At 40.8% G+C, this 19,638-nt stretch overlaps 1 protein-coding gene across 1 annotated transcript in view; it reads right to left on the reverse strand.

Moving 5' to 3' along the window:
• The window catches only part of CACNA2D3 (calcium voltage-gated channel auxiliary subunit alpha2delta 3), a 748,342-nt gene that overhangs the window by 271,664 nt on the left and 457,040 nt on the right, over positions 1–19,638 (reverse strand). The window contains exons 13-14 of the mRNA XM_036739688.1: positions 7,278–7,349; positions 3,496–3,576 (exon numbers count right to left, since the gene is read on the reverse strand). Coding sequence (XP_036595583.1) covers positions 3,496–3,576; positions 7,278–7,349 — 153 coding nt within the window. The remainder of the gene's footprint in view (positions 1–3,495; positions 3,577–7,277; positions 7,350–19,638) is intronic.

Raw genomic sequence — 19,638 nt, forward strand, 5'->3', positions numbered from 1 at the left:
TCAAAAAAAAAGGAAAGAAAGAAATTGCAACCCACTTTTGCAAGGGCGATGAAAAGAAGCTGGTAGGGGAGGCTAGGGAAACCTATTTTTCCACTGAGTTATTTCATAGCAATGAATTCTCCTGGTGGTAAGTGTTATTTTCTTTTAAAAAGTGGGGGGGGAGTCTTTGCAGCTCATGTAACCAGCCATGGAACTCTGAGGATCCAACCTACAGAACTTTTGAAGCATGAATCACCCAGTCTGTTTGTTAGTTTAAACCTGAGCTATTGGAAAGCTTCCTTGGAGAAATGGACATGTTCAATTCATAGTTTTCCAAGCATCTCATCTTGGGAATGTACATGGGCAGGGAAGGGAATAGCAATATCAGAGATAGGGTACAAAATACTTCATTAAAGGGACTTCTTGAATCACTGAGATCACAGCTCCATTTAAGTAATTATTATTTAACTTAGAGGTAATGTGACGAGCAGGTCCTAAGAAGGTCTACTTGACTCTCAGAGTAAAGGTTCATTGCAATGTTATTTTAGATAAATAAGAGATCATTTTCTCTTTGAGATGAATTTAGACAAATTTATATTTTCTTTCCAGAAAAATGTCAGGCAAAGTCAGTGGCCTTGCATTATTTGTTGTGCATGACTCCTTTCTGGGACAACATAGTGACATTTCAGAAATGACTCTGAAAGTCTGGCTTTTTCCATTAGCACTAAATGACATTGGATGGGAAATCTATACCCTCCTTGAAAAAGGCGAGTGGTATTTTGAAAGCTAGTTTGTCTCTCCCAAGACAAGCTTTCTTATCTCCCTCATGACTGTCAGAAGGAAAGGAGAACTCTGAAGGAATTCCATTTTGTTTGTGGCCTACAAAGCTAAAACTGGGAGTCTGAATTAGCTCATGCTCCCATTCCCTGAACACTCTGCCATGCTGATATTTTCAGAAAGGCAGAGTAAGGCACCATGTTGGCAAGGTAATAATAATCCTAATAATAACACTAATAATTATACAATAATAGTCAGGAAGCATTTGTATAGCTTTTCAAGGTCACAAAGCACCCTGAGAGAGATGTTATTGGTATCCACCATTTTAAGTCCATTTTACAGAAGAGGAAACTAAGACCGAGAAATCAAGGGACTTGCTCATAGTCATACAGCTAGAAAGAGTCTGTGGTAAGATCAGAGATTCCATCCCCCTCCCCTTCCACCTGGCTCCCCATGCATGAGTCACTATCCCTATTATAAGCCTCCAATCAGTGTTCAGAGGTTTTGATCTCTTCCCCCTGCCTCCCTCCACAAGGGGTCATGCTCTTTGCGAGAGCTAGGGTGAATCACAACTCTCATTGCACCAGGAAATCCTCTAACACAACGACGTATGTTGAGGGAAGCAGTTTCACAAAGGTCTGCACCTAAACCAAGAAAAGACAACAATTTGAATTCATTGAATGGGAGATTTTTGGCTTGTTGCAGACATGCAAAAATAGTGGGGTCCAATGGTGAATCATATTTTCTTCTTCATGGAACTAAAATGAATTCACCTTTGTTGCCTTTTTTTGGTTTAGGTGTAGACCTGAATGAAACCACCTTCCTCATTATGTGTCATAGTGTTGCCTATCATTCATATTCTTTGAGCTGGAGCATTGAAAGCCTTTGATTCACCCCAGGTCTCCCAATGGGCATGGGCCAGAGGCAGGATTTGAACTCAGGTCTTCCCCACTCCAAGGCTTGCCTTCTATTACCTATATGAAACTGCCTCTAACTTATTTGATCTTTTGTCAATTTCCAAGTCATCCATCAAAGTGCATCTGTGAATATGAGTAAGAGCACAGTAATGAGGCAGTCAATAAGCAATTGGTAGCACTCCCTACTCACCAGGAATGACACTAAACACTAGAGACAGAAAGAAAAGGTCAAAAACCATCCCTGCCTCTAGGGAACTTACATCTAAAGAGAGATACAGCTTGCAACTAAATTGGTATTTGCAAGCTACAGATAAGGGTAGATACGAGATAACCTTAGAAGGGAAGAATCTACCCACTGGGGGACAGGAGAGGACTGGGAAAAGATTCCTGCAGAAAGGAAGATTTCTAGTTTGAAGTCCTAGGTTCAAATCCTGGCTTTCCCGCTCACTGTATATATGACTTTGGACAAAGCACTTGGCCTCTTCTGCCCTCAGTTTCTTCATCCATAAAATGGGGCATAACCCATAGATAACCCTAAGTTCTCCTCCTCTTCTAAATCTATTAATTTCCACTTCAAATGTCCATGATTTAGAAGATAATCATACTACCCTTTCAGTGTTAGCAGCTCCCTTGCTCCATATAGCATAGACTTTCGAGTCTTGGAACTAATTACCAAATCCACCAGCCCTCAGTTGGCCTAATTGAATACATTTCCTCCAGTTCTGAAGTGGGTGGGTTCTAAAGGTCAGGAAAGATTTGCTTCAACATCTGTCATAAGCACGTGAAATATTCATTCCCTCTTCATAGACTGCATCTTTCTATGATCAAGACCAAGCTCATTTTACCTGAATAAAGACCACAAGAAAGCTCTGGCTGAACAGAATTGTCCCTTAATTCTGGTGAGGGAGGCCTGATTGGCAGGGCTAAGAACCAAAGGAGGTGAGAACTGGGGTGAGAGGCCACCCAGGGCCAGCCTTGACTTTGTCTCTCAAAAGAAAAGCTTTCAGTGATTGTGAACATCCCTCTTGACCTCACACTCTTTTATGGACTCCTAAAAGTCAAGAAATGCTGGGGAAGATGTTTCAGGGCGATAAATCATGCCACTTGTTGGGGAGCAACATGATAAAGAAGCCTAGAAATTAGTAAGTCCCGGGTTCAGATCCTGTCTCTGACCTAGACTGCCTAGGTAACCAGCAACCTTTTAAGACTCAATGTCAGGGATAAAAGTGAAAACGAATATATGAATATATATATATATATATATATATATATATATATATATATACATATACATATATATAATTTCCCAATGATTATAATTGTCTGTGGAGGCAGTATAGGACATTGGGGTTAAAAGATGAACTAGATTGAAATCTCACCCCTCTCCCCTATTCCCTCTATAATCCCAAGCTAGTCAATTCATTTCTCTAAGCTTCAGTTTACCCATCTATGAAACAAGGGATTGGACTAGATGGCATCTCTATGAGGCCTCTTCTGCCTTCAAATATGGGATCCTAAGAATAGGTTGCCTTAGGACATAATGGCTTTCCCATCACTGAACTTCTTCAAACCCAGGTCAAATAACCAAGGGGGATGGACTTCTTTTGGGCTATGTTCCAGATGAAATAGCCATCCATACCCCTTCCCACAGAGAAATCCCATAATTTGTCATTATAAATTATAGACAAGCTCTCTCTTTCTCTCCAATAGTAGAAGGAATTTCCCATCATTGCATCTCCTTATAAACACAAAATTCACAGGTCTGAATCAAAAAAAAAAAAACTCTACACACATTGCCAACCCCTTCTCCCCTACATGTTACCTTATATTTAGGAATGGTCTTTAGGAGCTCTTTCACTGGGACATCAGTGCCAACCACTCCAAGCAGAATCCCTTTAGATCTCTGTTAACAACAACAGTGATTTTGAAAAAGACCATTAGAGCTAAAGTATCACATTCTATTGAAAACAAGTATTTAGGAATTATCTGTTATACCTAATAAAGAATGAAAATGAGCCACGTTCCCCTACTAGAAGGGAGGAAAACCTCCTACAAACCTGGAGAAAGGAATTGTTTTAGCTCATCTAGCAAATGCATACAACTTCTTTGTTCAGAAAATTAAAAGTCAGTAAGAGAAGAGGGAGCAGGTAGAAGGGAGCATGGATTAGGGGAGGTGGTCGTAAGATGCAAAACACTTGAGGAGAGACAGGGTGAAAGGTGAGTGAGAGAAGGATAAACAAAGGGAAAAGAGGATGGAGGAAAATACACAGCTACTAATCATAAATGTGAAAAATACAGCAAGTGTCTCTGATAAAGACCTCATTTCTCAAATATATAGAAACTGAATCAAATTTATAAGAATACAAGTCATTCCCTAATTGATAAATAGTCAAAGGATATGTACAGGCAGTTTTCAGACAAAAAGACATCAGTTATCTATGGTCATATGAAAAAAATGCTCCAAATCACTATTGATCAGAGAAATGCAAATTCATACAATTTTAAGGTGCCACCTAACAATAATATTTCATGTGCTTATGACAGATGCCAAAGCACATTAATGTTATTAACTAACATGATAGAAAAGAAAAATGACAAATGTTGGAAGTAAGTAACACACAGTTGGTGGAGTTGTGAACTGATCCAGCCAATCTGGAGAGCAATTTGGAACTATGCCCAAAGGCCCATAAAACTGAGCATACTCTTTGACCCAGCAATACCACTACTAGGTCTGTGTCTCAAAGAGATCAACAAAATCAAAAAGGACCTATGTGAACAAAATATATTTATAGTAGCTCTTTCTGTGGTGGCAAAGAACTGAAAATTGAGGGGATTCCCATCAGTTGGGGATTGGCTGAACAAGTTTTGGTATTATGACTGTGATGAGATACTATTGTACTATAAGAAATGACAAGGGGAATGGTTTCAGAAAAATTTGGAAAGACTTACAGAAACTGATGCAAAATGAAAGGATCAGAACCAGGACATCACTGTATACAGTGACAACAACATCGTACGATGATCGACTGTGAATGACTGAGCTACTCTAATCAAAACAGTGATCCAAGATAATTCCAAAGGACCTATGAAGGAAAATGCTATCAAGCTCCAGTGAGAGAACTGATGAGGTCTGAATGTAGATTGAAGCATACTTTTTTTTTTACTTTGTTTTTCATTTTTCTTTGTTTTATTTGTCTGTGTTTTCTTTCACAGCATGACTAATATAGAAATATGTTTTGCATGACTGAAAATCTATAATCTATATCAAATAGCTTGCCTTCTCAATGAGGCATAGAGGAAGGAAAAAGTGAGAAAATTTGGAGCTCCAAATTTTAGAAAACAAATGTTAAAAATTGTTTTTCCTTGCAATTGGAAAAAAATGTCAATGAGATACAAAAGAAAAGAAAATGAGAAATCAGGTTGAGGCTGGAGGGGAGAAGATTCCCAAGTTATAATGACTCAACCAAACATCAAGCACTTATTAAGAATTGACTTTGAGTCAGGAACTAGGGTATTTTGGATAGAGAGCCAGTATCAAGGACAGGAAAACCTGGATTCTCTGACCCTGACTGGTAATGGGCCCCTACACAGCTTCTCAGTGATCTAGGCAAATCTCTAAAAGTATATATCAGAGAAGAGGTGACAACTTGCATTAGGAGAGGTATTTCCCTCACTGGAGAATTCCCCATACCAATAAAATTACTGGTTAAGTCCCTATATGCTAAGTGCTGGGGATACAAGGAAAAATCTACAAGAAGTTGAAACTCTAATGGGGGAGATAGTGTGCTGCATAACTAGGCATTTAAAGCATACCAACTGAGTAGATCAGGCTTATATAACCTGAGGCCCACCAAAGGATTTCAGTCAGCCCAAGAGAAATGTCAAGGAAAACATGCTCTACATTTTTCACCAACTCCCCAAAATCCTTTGGGGTACCCATGGGCCGCTTATGGCCCGCAGGCCACAGGTTGTACAGGCCTGGAGCAGATGAAAACTAACCTGTTTCCCCTCATGAAACACATTCATAAGGTTTAAAAAAAATCAACTTAAAAATTCCAGGTCTATCTTTTCTCACCTCCTACTGCCATCTTGTGCCCAGAAAAGAGAAAGAAAAGAGCCAGAGAAAGACGGAAGCACACTGAGGGATTTACATATAATTCCAGTTCCAGAATCAGGGCCTACAATCTGGAAGTGACCTTGGAAGCCATGAAGCCCAAATTCTTCATTTTACAGATGGGGAAACTGAGGTCACAGAGATGAAGTGGCATTTGGTCCCAGGTCCCCACTCCCCTACCATGCTTCCTCCTGGAAAATTCTGGGAAAGGAGGCCTGTAAGACCCTCAGTAAGAAAAGGCAGAAGAAATCTCATGGGATGGAGCAACCTGATCTGTGAAGAATACATTGGTTATTGTCTGTTTCCTTATGGAATCTTTGGGCTGAATCTGCGAGCTCATCAGTGTAGAAAATGTCCTCCTTTCAATGCACTTCAGGGACTTGTCTGTAACTTATGGTTTCAGAATCGATAATTGACCTGGTGGGGCACTCAGAAGTTAAGTGACTTGTTCAAAGTCCCGCTAAATGTGTCAAATGTCATACAGGCAGGAACTGAGTCCAGGACTTCTGATTCCCTGTTATGTTATACCATATCACCTCTGCCCCCCTTACCTTCAGTAAATAACTGTAAAATTAAGCTTTTAAGTGCCTACTAGGTACTTGGCACCATCCTAGGCATGGAGCTAACAAATACAAAGATGAGACAGCCTTCATCCTCAAGGACCTTACATTCTACTAGAGGGAGTTGATATAAGTGCTTAGAGGTTAGTAAATTCAGGAGAGATACAAAAGAAATAGAACATGGTCTGGTGTGGTGGGAAGAGGCAGACACTAAACCTGGAAGAAGTGAGGAGAATTTCCTGAGGGAGAGAAGCAATGAGTTGAGCCCTGAGAAGGCACCAGGAGATCCCCAGAGGGGGCCAGAGGAAGAGGAGTATGCTAGGCTCTGAGGACAAAGAGACTGGGCAAAGACACTGCCACTGAGGATGGAATACTGTGCAAGTAAAAACCCATAGGGCAGTTAAATTGAAGCACCAAGACAGTGATGAATGTGCAATGAACCTGCAAAGATAGTCTCTAGCCAGATCTTCAGGACTTTAATGTCCATGGGAATTGGTAATTTATCCTAAGGAAAGTGGGGAGCTCCAGAAGCTTCTGGAAGAGAAGAGTGATGAATTAAAATCTTCACTATGATGAATATCACTTTAGCAGATGTGTGGAGAAAAGATTGGCGAGGAGACTGAGGCAGGGAGATAAAACAGGAGATGATTGCCATGGTCCTGCTGAGAATTGGCATAATCAGAAGGACCTCCATGGCACTTCCTTCTCTGAGGACTGGATGCTTCAAAATATGGAAATTTTTGTGTTTGGAATGCAATGAAATAATCTGTGTTTGGATACCTCTGGAATCTGTTTCTAGTTATTCTGACTACAGAGGTATCCTCTAGAAAAGAAAAAGAACTATAAACACCCAAACTTGAGATGTAACAAGGCTGACAAGAACCTCTGAATCAACTCATGACAATACCATGGGCAGAAATCAACACTTACAGTTTCATTTTGCTTGCTAAAAACAGGCATGGCGACCGTCGTCATCAAGACCAGTCCCTGGTCATCAGCAAGCTAGAAGAAGAAGGAAAAATAGGTTACTGGCAGAACACCTTTATGTCTAGGAAAGGTATTTAGGAAATGAAGCTAAGCCCAAGGCCGTGGTCAAACATTCATGGCATCTTCTTTACATAACTTAGGGCTTGTTGCCTTGACTGGACAGAAATCAATCACATTCCTCCAGGTTCTCCAAGGGCAGGCTAGCTCAATTCTTACTGGTCTGTGCCCCAGATCAACCAGGAGTGAATCTAGAAGACCTAGAACCCAAATATTGTGTGTCCACTAAGATTCAAAAGGCAAACTAGAGGCCACAGTGTAATTGTACAGACAGAATTGCAGGTCTTTGGGAGAAGACTACCAGCAGCCTGTCAGGATCATCATTTAGACAAACTTCTCTACGCAATTGGAGTTCTGGATTGCTAGGATAGCAGCACAACAGCTTGGATGACCCAGAATCACAACAGCTGCCAACTGATAGACTCATAGCTAGTAATAACATTTCGACAAATGTTACGGTTTCCAAAGTGCTTTATACATGGTTAGCTCACTTCATCCTCACAACAACCTGGGGAGATTGGTTACTACTAGTATTTCCGTTTTTACAGGTGAGGAAATTGAGAGATTAAGGGACCTGCCCAGGGTCACAAAGCTAGCAAATGTTGGAGGCTGGACTTGAACATGTCTTCTAACTCCAAGGCCTTTATTCTTTCCACTAGACTCCATGGCCTAGTATGGATGAAGCAGGTATTTGTCACTAAGCATAGTTGGAGTTATTAAGATGTAATTTCCATTGACAAAAGTCTTGACTAAATCAGTGAATATTTGTAAGCATTATTATTTCAGAAATAGGAGGACTGAGGTGTACCTTATCAGCTTGAATACAGCTTCCACTTCTATTATAAGGCAATTCAATACTTTAGCAATAGAGTATTAAACACACACACACACACACACACACACACACACACACACACATACATGCACATCTTTTTTCCTCCTCCCTTAAGGTAAACTGATATGAAAATGACCAGCTCCTAATCCAGTCCTAAGTAAACAAAGGAAAGGGCCTAAGCCCCATTTGGCCCCATCCACCACATGGTGATCTCAACTTTAGCTCACCAGGGGAGGTCTTGGCCATGTGTGCGACCAGACTGTGGGAATTTGTCTCCCTGTTCAGCATTGCAGTCAATCATGGTTCATCTAGATGGGGAGAGGAATGCTAGGGCGGTGAGGAGGGGTGGAACTCAGAAATGTGTTTGCTATTTTCAAGACATGAAGTATGATGGATTTGGAGTTAGAGGACTTGGTTCGAGTCCTGGTTCTAGCTCTTGCTACCTAGGTGACTTACTGCTCTGAATGATGGAAGATGGAGTTAATGACTGCTCACATCCCTTCCAGCTCCAAATCCAGGATCCCAAGACATTCTGGGCATGTTTCATCTCTAGATGTTGTGGCTACAGTCTCAAACCTGAATAATGGGGATGCTCACAGTTACAAGCAGGGAGCTATGACATTATAAGGGGCCTATAATATCTTTGATATCATAAGACCTGACCTTGCTCTAGAGCTGAATGGACTTTAAAGGTTACTTAGTCAATTTCCTTCAAGGAGACTGAGGTCCAGGCAAGTTATGACACTTGCCCAGGGTCATATGGTAGCTTGTAAGTGACTGAGATGGGATTTAAACCCAAGTCTTTTCACTGGAGATCCAGGGGTCTTTCTACTGAGTTACCTAGATGAGAATGTACTTTCTTTTACTCCTATGCTTAATAGTGAACAAGAACAAATATTTGCTCCCAGGATGTTAATCTATTAAGCATCTCCAGTGTGCCAGGCACTGTGCTTGGTTCTGGGGAGCCAAAGACAAACAAGACAGCCCTTGCCCTCAAAGAGCTTATGTTCTATTTGGGGAACCAACATGGACATATAGAAGTATATACAAAATAGCTAGCCCTTGCCTCCTCAAACTTGGTAGCTTTCAACACTGAAAGAGTTTGGGGAATTTGGGGGGGTAGGGATGAGGAGAAGGTCCATTCATAGCCCACCACATACTACAGAGGCTGCTTGGGTGGAAGCTACCCTATGATTCATGTACAAGGTTTCCAAGAAAAACTCAGACAGTGAATAAACATTTATGTTAATGGAGGGGGGTGGGAGGTTACTGTTGTCCACCTGGGCAAACTTCCAGCAAAGTTAAGTCCAAGTGGGGATCTTAATAGAAAGCTCTCTTCCAGTAGGCTTGCCCACGTGGAGCATCTGTATCTGGATGGTGTGGGGCTGGTGCTCAGTCCCATAATGAGAATATATTCAGCCAGATCCTTCATTTCCTATTCTACATGACGGGGTGCTCTGGTATCAAAGGAAATGATGAATAATGCTGAACATCTGGTTTATAAAACACACACTTGCTCAACAGATTGACAGCTTCCTGTCAGTTTCCCAAGTTAATCATGCATGTGGGGGAGTATGAATATGCATTTGCTATCTTCTGCTAGGCTCACGTTTAAGTACCAGGGCTCAATCCCAAATGGACTAGCCCTTGATTTGCACAGACCTCAGGCTGGGGCCCTGATGGGAGTAAATAGAACACATGTGTATATTGATTTCTACTCTATAGGGGTAAAGTATATTTACTTATACTATATATGTGTATGTGGATTGTATACAGTATATATTATATGCATATGTATGTTCCATTGACTAGTCTGCTTTGATGCACCATGAAAATCCATTATTGGTCCATAAATTCCTAACTGGAGCTATTGTCAAGATTGTGGCCAACTGCCAACTACCAAACCTCTTTTTTGACTGATGTTCAGGAAGTCAGGAGGTATTGATGAGAGCAGCAGGCAGGGGAAGGGGGTAGAGGGCAACCTAGCATAAGCAATAGAGAGTCAAGCAAAGAATCAGGCAGATCTGGATTCCAGTATCTCTTCTGATCCATACTGGTTATATGACCCTGGACAAGTCACGTAATATCTCAGAGACCCAAACAACTGTCTATGCCTATATGTTGCAGATTTTTGAAGACCTGCCTCAGTAGATGAGGTGATTCTTCACTAAGTTCCTGATGAATTCAGAAACAAGGCCAGGGAGAAAAAAGTCAGTAAGTCGGGCAGCTCTGAGTCCGTGTGCTTTTAAGCGCATAAGGCTGAGGTAAATAGAGTCCCAGGATTTAAAGCAGGATGGCATCTCCAATATACTTTAGTCTAATGACTTTATAGATAAAGAAACAGAAAAGTGGCCTGCTCAAAGTCACATATTAGTAGCAGCTTGAACTTGGGTCTTCTGACTCTACAGTCCCAATGCTCTATCATGAACACCGCAGCTATAAATCAAGTTATTTTAGGTAGCAAGTTAATCATGAATGTGGGAGAGTTGGAATATGCATTTACTGACTTCTGTAACATTCAAAGGGAAAATTTCCCAGAAAAATTATGACCCTAGACACATTCCTAAGTATTAGAGATGTCGTGGTGATGGGAGACTCCTCCGAAGATGTCTACGACAAAGCTGCTACTGTCCATGTACTCACCCAACCAGAGAAGATAAGAAAATCTGTCCCCAAATAGCATAAAAACCCCACACTATACCACCTAATAATTGGGGAAAGAGTTATTCTGTGTGAGAGAGAACAAATGAATGCTATATTTAGCTAGGTTTCAATATATTTAAACTGCCCACAAGAGAGGTCTTGCCTTATGCAACTAGAGAAGGAAATTGCTATGGGGATTGGATAACTGGCTTTGGAGTCAGGAAGCCTGGGCTCCAAGTTCTGTTTCTGACAGGTCCTGGCTGTTGGATCCTGGGCAAGTCCCTTATACTCTCAATGCCCCAGGTAATGCTCTAAGGCTGAAAATTACAAATGAATTGCTGAGTTCTATCAGTAGAGGAGGTTTCCTTAATGGGACGTTCCTATTCCCGTGAAATCAGATAGGGATCAAAAAAATAACAGCTCTCTATGAGAAACAAGCATACCAAGAGGAAGGCAATTTGGCATGACTCCACTGCGTGGAAATCTCCATTAATTCTGGGATGGGGATATGAGAATAAGTCAAGTCACCATAAGGTCATGGTTCAATTGTGCTTCAAAGAAGAATGTTCCTCCACTGTCTACAGACAATCAACAAGCATTTATCAAGTATTTCCTCTTCTGCCAAGAAAATTTTCTCCATGTCAGGAATACACACAAAATTGTGAAATAGTCTTTGCCCTCAAGGCACTTATAGTTTACCAAGGCAAGTAACATATATACATAAAACCATAGATATTAATATCAATATAGTATGCATAAAAGATATCCAAGGTAATGGGGTAATGGTGAGGGAGGGAGAGGGGGAGAAAGAGAGGGAGAGAGAGAGAGAGAGAGAGAGAGAGAGAGCGAGCAATTAGCATTGGAGAAGAGAGAAGAAAGGTAGAGGAAGATAAAATTTGAAACAAATAATACCAACACTGATTCAGAGATTAGATAAGTAGGGAAAGCTATGGATAGCCAGGAGAAAGGAACTCCTAGGACAAGATTCTATCAAAGATTCCACACTAGCCATCAAGTTCTGATTTTTGGAATGTAGAGTCAGGAAATAATCCATCAAGTTTAAGGCAATATGGCCATAATTTTTGTCCTGACTACACACTAGAAAGATGTTTATGGAACCTTCTGACAACTGTTGTAGTATCTTGATACAAAGAGATAAATATCCTCAATGAATAAATTAATAGGCATTATTGGATATATTAGACTGATCGGCCTCAGTTGAACATACTGTACCTTGACCTTAACGTTGTGATGTCATTGGTCCTCTTCATGGTTGAAGGACTAACAATGTAGTCACATTAAGTTGAAATTTGGGGATTCACTGGGCTTTTCTATCTATAACTCAGCCAAAATGGTTTTAAAAGGTGAGAACAGCATTCATTATCAGAAGGAAGTAACATTATCTAGCGGATGTCCTGATAGTTGTCCTAAAATTGGCTAAATTATTGGTTAATAGTTATGGATTATGATACTATTGGCTGAATTCTCTCAAAAGAGGTCACTTTGGGATATTAGCAAGATCACTGAGTCATAAGATCAAAGTTCTGGAGCTAAAAAACACATTAAGGATTATCTTACCTTTGTTACATGTGCCATTGAAAATTGGCAGTCTGGTGAGTCTAAAGATCTCTTCTCAGATTAATGATTTTTAATGTGGAAAATGATTAATGAATCCAATTTTATATTGAGAAATATAGAAATATATATTCTTAAAGTACACAAAGCCATGGAGAAGAATCTTTGATCTGTCCCAATATCTTCAGTATATAGATAAGGAGACTGTGGCAAAGGGAATTTAAGTGAAGAATCCGAGGGACTTCAGGTTAAAAGTGTGATATTAAATATCCTAGATGTGCCAACTTCCAAAACCTTCCCTGAACAGGAGTGACGTGGGTGAGGGGCAGGGCAAAAATGAGGAATACTGAATATAACGTCATTTTTTGTTGACATGTGGATCAGTTTTGCCCTTCTTTTCTTCCTTAAAAAAAAATAACATTTTGTATAAGGGATGGTTCTTAAGGAAGGAAGAGGGGAGAGATATAGAGGAAAATGTAAACTATGTAAAAACAAAATATATTGAGAAATCCTATTTAAACAAGATGAGGGGGGATAGCAGCACATAATTACTAGTCATAACTGAAGATTTGCATGATATGGACTCACAAATAAAATTTGGATGGCAGCAGAATAGATTAGAAAGTAGAAACCACCTACCAGTTGTATTTAAGAGACATACAGAAATAGGAAAGTTCTTGTGGACTTGGAGCAGAAATTGCACCTCAAGTAAATGTTTTTTTTAAAGATTATGGTGGCAAATAGCATCTCAAAGAAGTCAGCAGTAAAAATAGATGTGGTTACAAGAGATAAGAAGGGGAAAAATATGCTGCGTAAGACCAGTATCTATGTACTGTTCATCTCTTCCATCATTTCAACAGTTAGGACTTGATTTTCCTGAGTCTGCGCCAAGACTCAGACTGTGCCTCTCTTTGCATAGTTGTGTGGTAGCTTCTGGCTATGTTGACATGACTTCCTGGTCACCTAGGAACATAAAAGTACCCACCCACATGGGGTCAAGATCCACCTTTATATTTGGTGGATGTCAGAAGACCACATAGGTCACCACATTCTGTACTGGTGAACAAACCTGTTTCCTTCAGGAGATGAAGAAAGAGAGGACTCTGTTTGTTGTTATTTCGTGATTTTTCAAATCTGTCTGACTTTTCATGACTTCATTTGAGATTTTCTTGACAAAAATACTAGAGTGTTTTGCCATTTCCTTCTCCAGCTCATTTTACAGATGAAGAAACAGAGGCAAACTGGGTTAAGTGAATTGCCCAGTGTCACACAGTAAGTAAGTGTCTGAGGAGGTTGTCTAAAGAATATAAATATTTCTTTGTCCTTTTTTCACATATCTTTGCTATATTTGGGCTAAGTATGCTTCCTTTTGTCAAGTGGTGAATGACAAAAAATGCCTCATTTCATCCAAATATCAAACCTGAACTAAGAAGATGTTGGCATCAGACATTTCCTTAACAGCACCATAGAATGGCATTGCAGCCAAATAATTAAAGGAAAATTTAGTAGAATTGCAGACAGAAATAAAAACAATACCAAAATAATGGAGAACCCCAATTTACTATCTTTCAAGTTTATAAAAATCTAACAAAAACTAATAAACAAGAAGGAAGTTAAGGACCCAAACAGTATTTTGGTAAAAAAAAAAAAAACACGTGATGAATCTTTGTCAGTTACTAAATGGAAGTTAAAAATAGTATAGCTATTGTTCAGAAGTGTGTGTATACATATGCATGCATATTATTGATTTATAAATGCATATATGTATGATATAGAGTATACAAGTCAGGGACCCCAGGTTAAGAAGTTCTGCCTTAGAGAAATAGTCATTTTCGCTTGCCTTACTCTTTTTTATGAATCTTATATAGATGAATGACTAAAGTTGTTGTGTTGTTGTTATGTTTGCCCTTTGTTTTTGAAGAGGACCATGACATCAGGAAAATGATGACATAACTTGCAGTTGACTTTGATTTGAGTGATGGAGGGCTATGCATGTTCACCAGCCTCACTTTCTCCTCCAGAGCCATCTGGGTCCAGTGGCCTGATATTCAACAGGATGACTGGAGATTGCCCAGGGTGCAATGGGAGACACTGGCCCTTCCAGGTTAAGTCCTTTTCAAGTTCTCACTTTGAGTGAGGTAATGCCCATTCAGTGAGTAGGCCTCTTTAAGAAGTGAGTCAAGGGATAGCCCCTTTAATTAGAAAAAAGAGGGAAAAAAATCAAACTGGAAAGGGAAGACCCTTAGGGTTGCTAGTCGAAATAGAAACAGTTACCACTGACATTCATTCTGAGCCAGGAGGGCCCAAAATATAGCCATTAAGCAGAGCTTCAGAATGAAATGAAAAACAGAGAAAGAAAGACAGAAAAAGAGAGAGAAAGAAAGAAAGAAGAAAGAAAGAAAGAAAGAAAGAAAGAAAGAAAGAAAGAAAGAAAGAAAGAAAGAAAGAAAGGAAGGAAGAAAGAAAGAAAGACAGAAAGAAAGAAAGAGAGAAAGGAAGAGAGAAAGGAAGGAAGGAAGGAAGGAAGGAAGGAAGGAAGGAAGGAAGGAAGGAAGGAAGAAAGGAAGGAAGGAAGAAAGGAAGGTAAGCAGGAATCTAGCCAGTAAACCCCAAGTTAACTGGGGAGATTCCAGTCATCAAAATTTAACTCCCTTTGGAGAGAAGGAAAATGAGAGGTCAAGCAGAGTTACCCAACTGGCTGGGTCTCCATTCAGGCCCACTACTCAGAGGATGTGTTCATCTTTCATTTTTGAAGAGGATCATGACATCAGGACAATGAGGATATGACTTGCCAGTTTGATTTTTTTTTCTCTTTTTTCTCATTAAAGAGGCCATTCCTTGACTCACTTCTTAGAGAGACCTATTCACTGAATGGGTGTTACCTCACTCTAAGTGAGAACCTGAACAGGCCTTAGCCTGAAAAGGCCAGGTTCTCCCATTGCATCCTGGGTCATCTCCAGTTGTCCTGATGACTATCAGGCCACTGGCTCCAGAGGGCTCTGGAGGAGAAAGTGAGGCTAGTGACCTCACATAGCTCTCCCTCACTCAGATCAGAGTCACTACAGTGGACTCCTGGAGTCAGGAAGATTTCAGTTCAAATATGGACTCAGACACTTATTGGATGACCCAGAGTTAAGTCACTAAATCTCTATCTCAGTTTCCCCAATAGTAAAATAGACATAATAATTACACCCTCACCACAGGGTTATTGTGAGGATCCAATGAGATATTATTTTTAGGGGCTCAGCACAGCACCTGGCACATAGTAGGCACTTAATCAATGCTTGTTCTCTCCTTTCTTCCCTTCCTCCCTCCCTGCTTACTTCCTTTCCTCCTTTCTTTTCTTTGTCCTTTCCTCACACCTTTCCAATAAAGTTATGAATGCAGTTTCTGCCCTAGGGCCACTTTCATTGTCTTGCTGGCCACTGCTTTTGCAGTTAAGGTCTTCTGGCTCCCAACTTTTCTGGGGAGGTATGCCTATTTTATTCCCAAAGGCTTTTCCTTATGTGATTCCAAGTTTACTTGTTAGCCTCTGGTGACCTTTAGCTTTGGCTAAACTCTCACTAGACACACACCTGACAAATGACATAGACAAACCATTATTTACTTAAATAAAAGAAAGTCAGGAAAACCAAACTGCTGTACTTAAAAGAAGGAAAATGAGAATTCAGAAAGCATGAAGATGAAGTGGAAGAAATAATTAGAAATGACTTTTTTCAATTGCATGCCAACCAAACCAACAAGTTAAATGTACTAGGTGAATATTTACAAAGAGATTCTGGGCTTCTAGTTTGAGAATCATATTGAGGGAAATTACAACTTGTTGCTGCTGCTGCTGCTGCTGTTTCTGCTGTTTGAGGAATATAACTGATCGACTCCTATGAAATTCTTTCAATTACTCTCAAACACTTTTCTTTGGTTAACTGGAACAGAGATTCTCCCAGCATGGCCTTGAGGTTTTCTGGCCCAGTTCCCCTCAGTGTGGGAGCAGAGTTACTTAACTATTCCATGGATGAAGAAATGGAGCCTGAAGTACAGTTACAATCTTTAAAAACAAAAATGCATAAATATACATTTGTGTGGAACCTCCTCCCTCCAGACTAGATACAGAAATTAAATATACAAAATCATAAAATATACAAAATCATAGAGTGGTGCTTGCTTACAAGGCTAGATCAATATCCAGAATATTTCCTAATTAATATGGAAATATTCTTTCTCATTCTTGGAAAACTGGCAAGAACAATAACTCTTCATTACCCACTGAAATTCTTGGGCATTTAAAACATTTCCAGAATATAATGCATTTTCTAGGGGCCATCTTTTTCACTGAATTATAGGCTCATTCAGCCTTCAGGACTCACTGTACCATAGGAGGAAGTGGAAATGAAGGGTCTTTTATTTACACCAAAATGGAGAATCTGTGAACTTCAACCATATGCATCTCTGTCTCTTGTGACACTAATCAGAAGAGCTGTTTCCCTTTAAAAATCCAGACAAATTAAGAACCCTCGCCACTGTTTAGATTCACATCATGCACTGGTATTTTTCAGCATTTTCCCCAAATGCCTAAGATCTAAGCAATGGGGATGTCACAAGAGAAAAGAAGAATTTTTTTTCCTTCTGAGTCTCTCCTGCCTTTACTTTCAATGCTCTTGCTTAAGTATGTTACACTGTAGGTCAAGAATGCTCTGAAATGAGGTTTTGGTTTTTGCCAGGGACTGATTTTTTTTCTTCCAAATGAATCATTATTCCTTCCATCTGGGATTGGGAGCCAACGTAAAGCTGGGATATGACCATATTGAGCCGCACTAATGCATTTTTTGAAATATACAAGTGAAGAGATGGGGCTTTTTCAGAATTCTGTCACCAACGTTGTTCCCATAGAGCGTACACAATGTACACAAACAGAGGAATAAAGGGCTCCATTTTAAAAGTTGTCTTTGCCTTTCAATGTCCTCCAGGGCATTTTTGCTGTCCTTGGCATTCAAAGGGCGGTCATATGAAGAGAGGTTAAATGTGTCCTACTTGGCCCCAAAGCTCTTAACCCTGGACAGGCAGCATGGTAAAAGGCATAGAGTTGAAATCAGGAAGACCTAGGTTTGAATCCTTTTAAGACTCTTCTTAGATGTGGAACTCTTGCTTAACTTCTCTGTGTCTCAGTCTCTTCATTTGGGAAACGGGAGAGTTAGCCTCAGTGGCCTCCAAGGTCCCTTTCTAGCTCCAAAACTATGATGTTATTGTCTTATGGTAAGAACTCAGAGCTATGGATGGAAGTTGCAAATGGGTCAAAATAGATGAGTGAAAGAAAAAGCTTCCATTTAGAGTTGCCCCAAAGTAGAAGGCGCTACTTCAAGATGAGGTGTTCACTCCTCCTCACCACAATGAAAGTCTTTAAACGAAGGTTGGATGGCCTCTGGCTCTTTGGATGTCGGCACTTCTGTGATCTTCCTGCCAGAGAAGTGGGGCCTGGCCATTCCCTACTTGGATATGTAGCAGTCTGAGGAACCAAACTATGCCGTCTGTGCCAATATGCTCCCATTGTGAATCTGGTATAGATATTCCTCCCTGGGCAACTTTGAAGGACAAAGGAAAGGAGAACATGATGGACCATATAGGTTATGAGTAGGAAGAAGAAGTGGGCTCCCTCCTCCTCCCTCACATATTTGGTTTTAGTAACATAACAGGAAAAGTTATGCTTTTATATCCCCAGTGATGAGGATGGCACCCTTCCCATCTAAGTGCTTAATGAATAGTAATTGAATTGATTAAACATCTGAGAATTTTTGTCACCACCAAATCTGGCCAGTTCTCACTTGATTTCTTCCCACATAGTTTGACATGCAGAGTTCCTGTCAATCTATTTGGGTATCACGGCACAGCAGGGCAGGCTGTGAGCTAATTCTCTACTTTGCATCATCTTGTTGTTGCTGCTATTTGTCCTTCATTCTCGAAGGGAACCATCAGGGAATTGATGCCATGACATGCAAATGAATTGGACTTCAGTGAGGGAAGGCTGCACAAAGTCATTGGTCTTGCTTTCTCCTCTGGAGCCATCTGGGTCCAGTGGCCAGATATAGATCAGGATGACTGGAGATGGCCCTTGATGTAGTGTGAGACCTTGGCCTTTTAAAACTGAGGTCTTTAACAAGTCTCAGTTTGACTGAGGTAATATCCATTCTGTGTTTAAACAGGAAGGAAGGAAGGAAGGAAGGAAAGAAGGAAGGAAGGAAGGAAGGAAAGAAGGAAGGAAGGAAGGAAAGAAGGACAGAAGGAAGGAAGGAAGGAAGGAAAGAAGGAAGGAAGGACAGAAGGAAGGAAGGAAGGAAGGAAGGAAGGAAGGAAGGACGGAAGGAAGGAAGGAAGGAGGGAGGGAAGGAAGGAGGGGAGGAAGGAAGGAAGGAAGGAAATTAAAGGAAAGGAAAGGAGGAAGGAAGGAAGAAGGGAGGGAAGGAAGGAGGGAAAGAAGGAAGAAGGAAGGAAAGAGGGAAGGAAGGAAGGAAGGAAGGAAGGAAGGAAGAAAGGAGGGAAGGAAGGAAGAAGGAAGGAAGGAGGGAAGGAAAGAAAGAAGGAAGGAGGGGAGAAAGGAAGGAAGGAAAGAAAGAAGGGAGGAGGGAAGGAAGGAAGGAAAGGAAAGGAAAGGAAAGGAGGAAGGAAGGAGGGAGGGAAGGAAGGAGGGAAGGAAGGAAGGAAGGAAGGAAGGAAGGAAGGAAGGAAGGAAGGAGTGGAGAAAGGAAGGAAAGAAGGAAGGAAGGAGGGAAGGAAGGAAGGGAGGAAGGGAGGAAGGAAGGAGGAAGGGAAGGAAGGAAAGAAGGAAGGAAGGAAGGAAGGAAGGAAGGAAGGAAGGAAGGAAGGAAGGAAGGAGGGGAGGAAGGAAGGAAGGAAAGAAAGAAGGAAGGAGGGGAGAAAGGAAGGAAGGAAAGAAAGAAGGGAGGAGGGAAGGAAGGAAGGAAGGAAGGAAGGAAGGAGGGAAGGAAGGAAGGAAGGAGTTGTGTTGGCCAACTGGCCAGGTTCAGTTGGGTCCCCAGTGGGCAACTCCTACTACTACTCACAACAACAACAGCATTGAGTTATTTGTCCATGTGTCTGTCCTGCTTCCTCCCCAGGAGCTGTAAGGGTCAAGACTGTTCTTTTTGCCTTTGTATTGCTAGTCCCTCACAAAGTCCTTAATATGTAGAAGGCTTAGAATAAATA

This window comes from Trichosurus vulpecula, chromosome 9 (assembly GCF_011100635.1).
Source record: "Trichosurus vulpecula isolate mTriVul1 chromosome 9, mTriVul1.pri, whole genome shotgun sequence".
NCBI lineage: Eukaryota > Metazoa > Chordata > Mammalia > Diprotodontia > Phalangeridae > Trichosurus > Trichosurus vulpecula.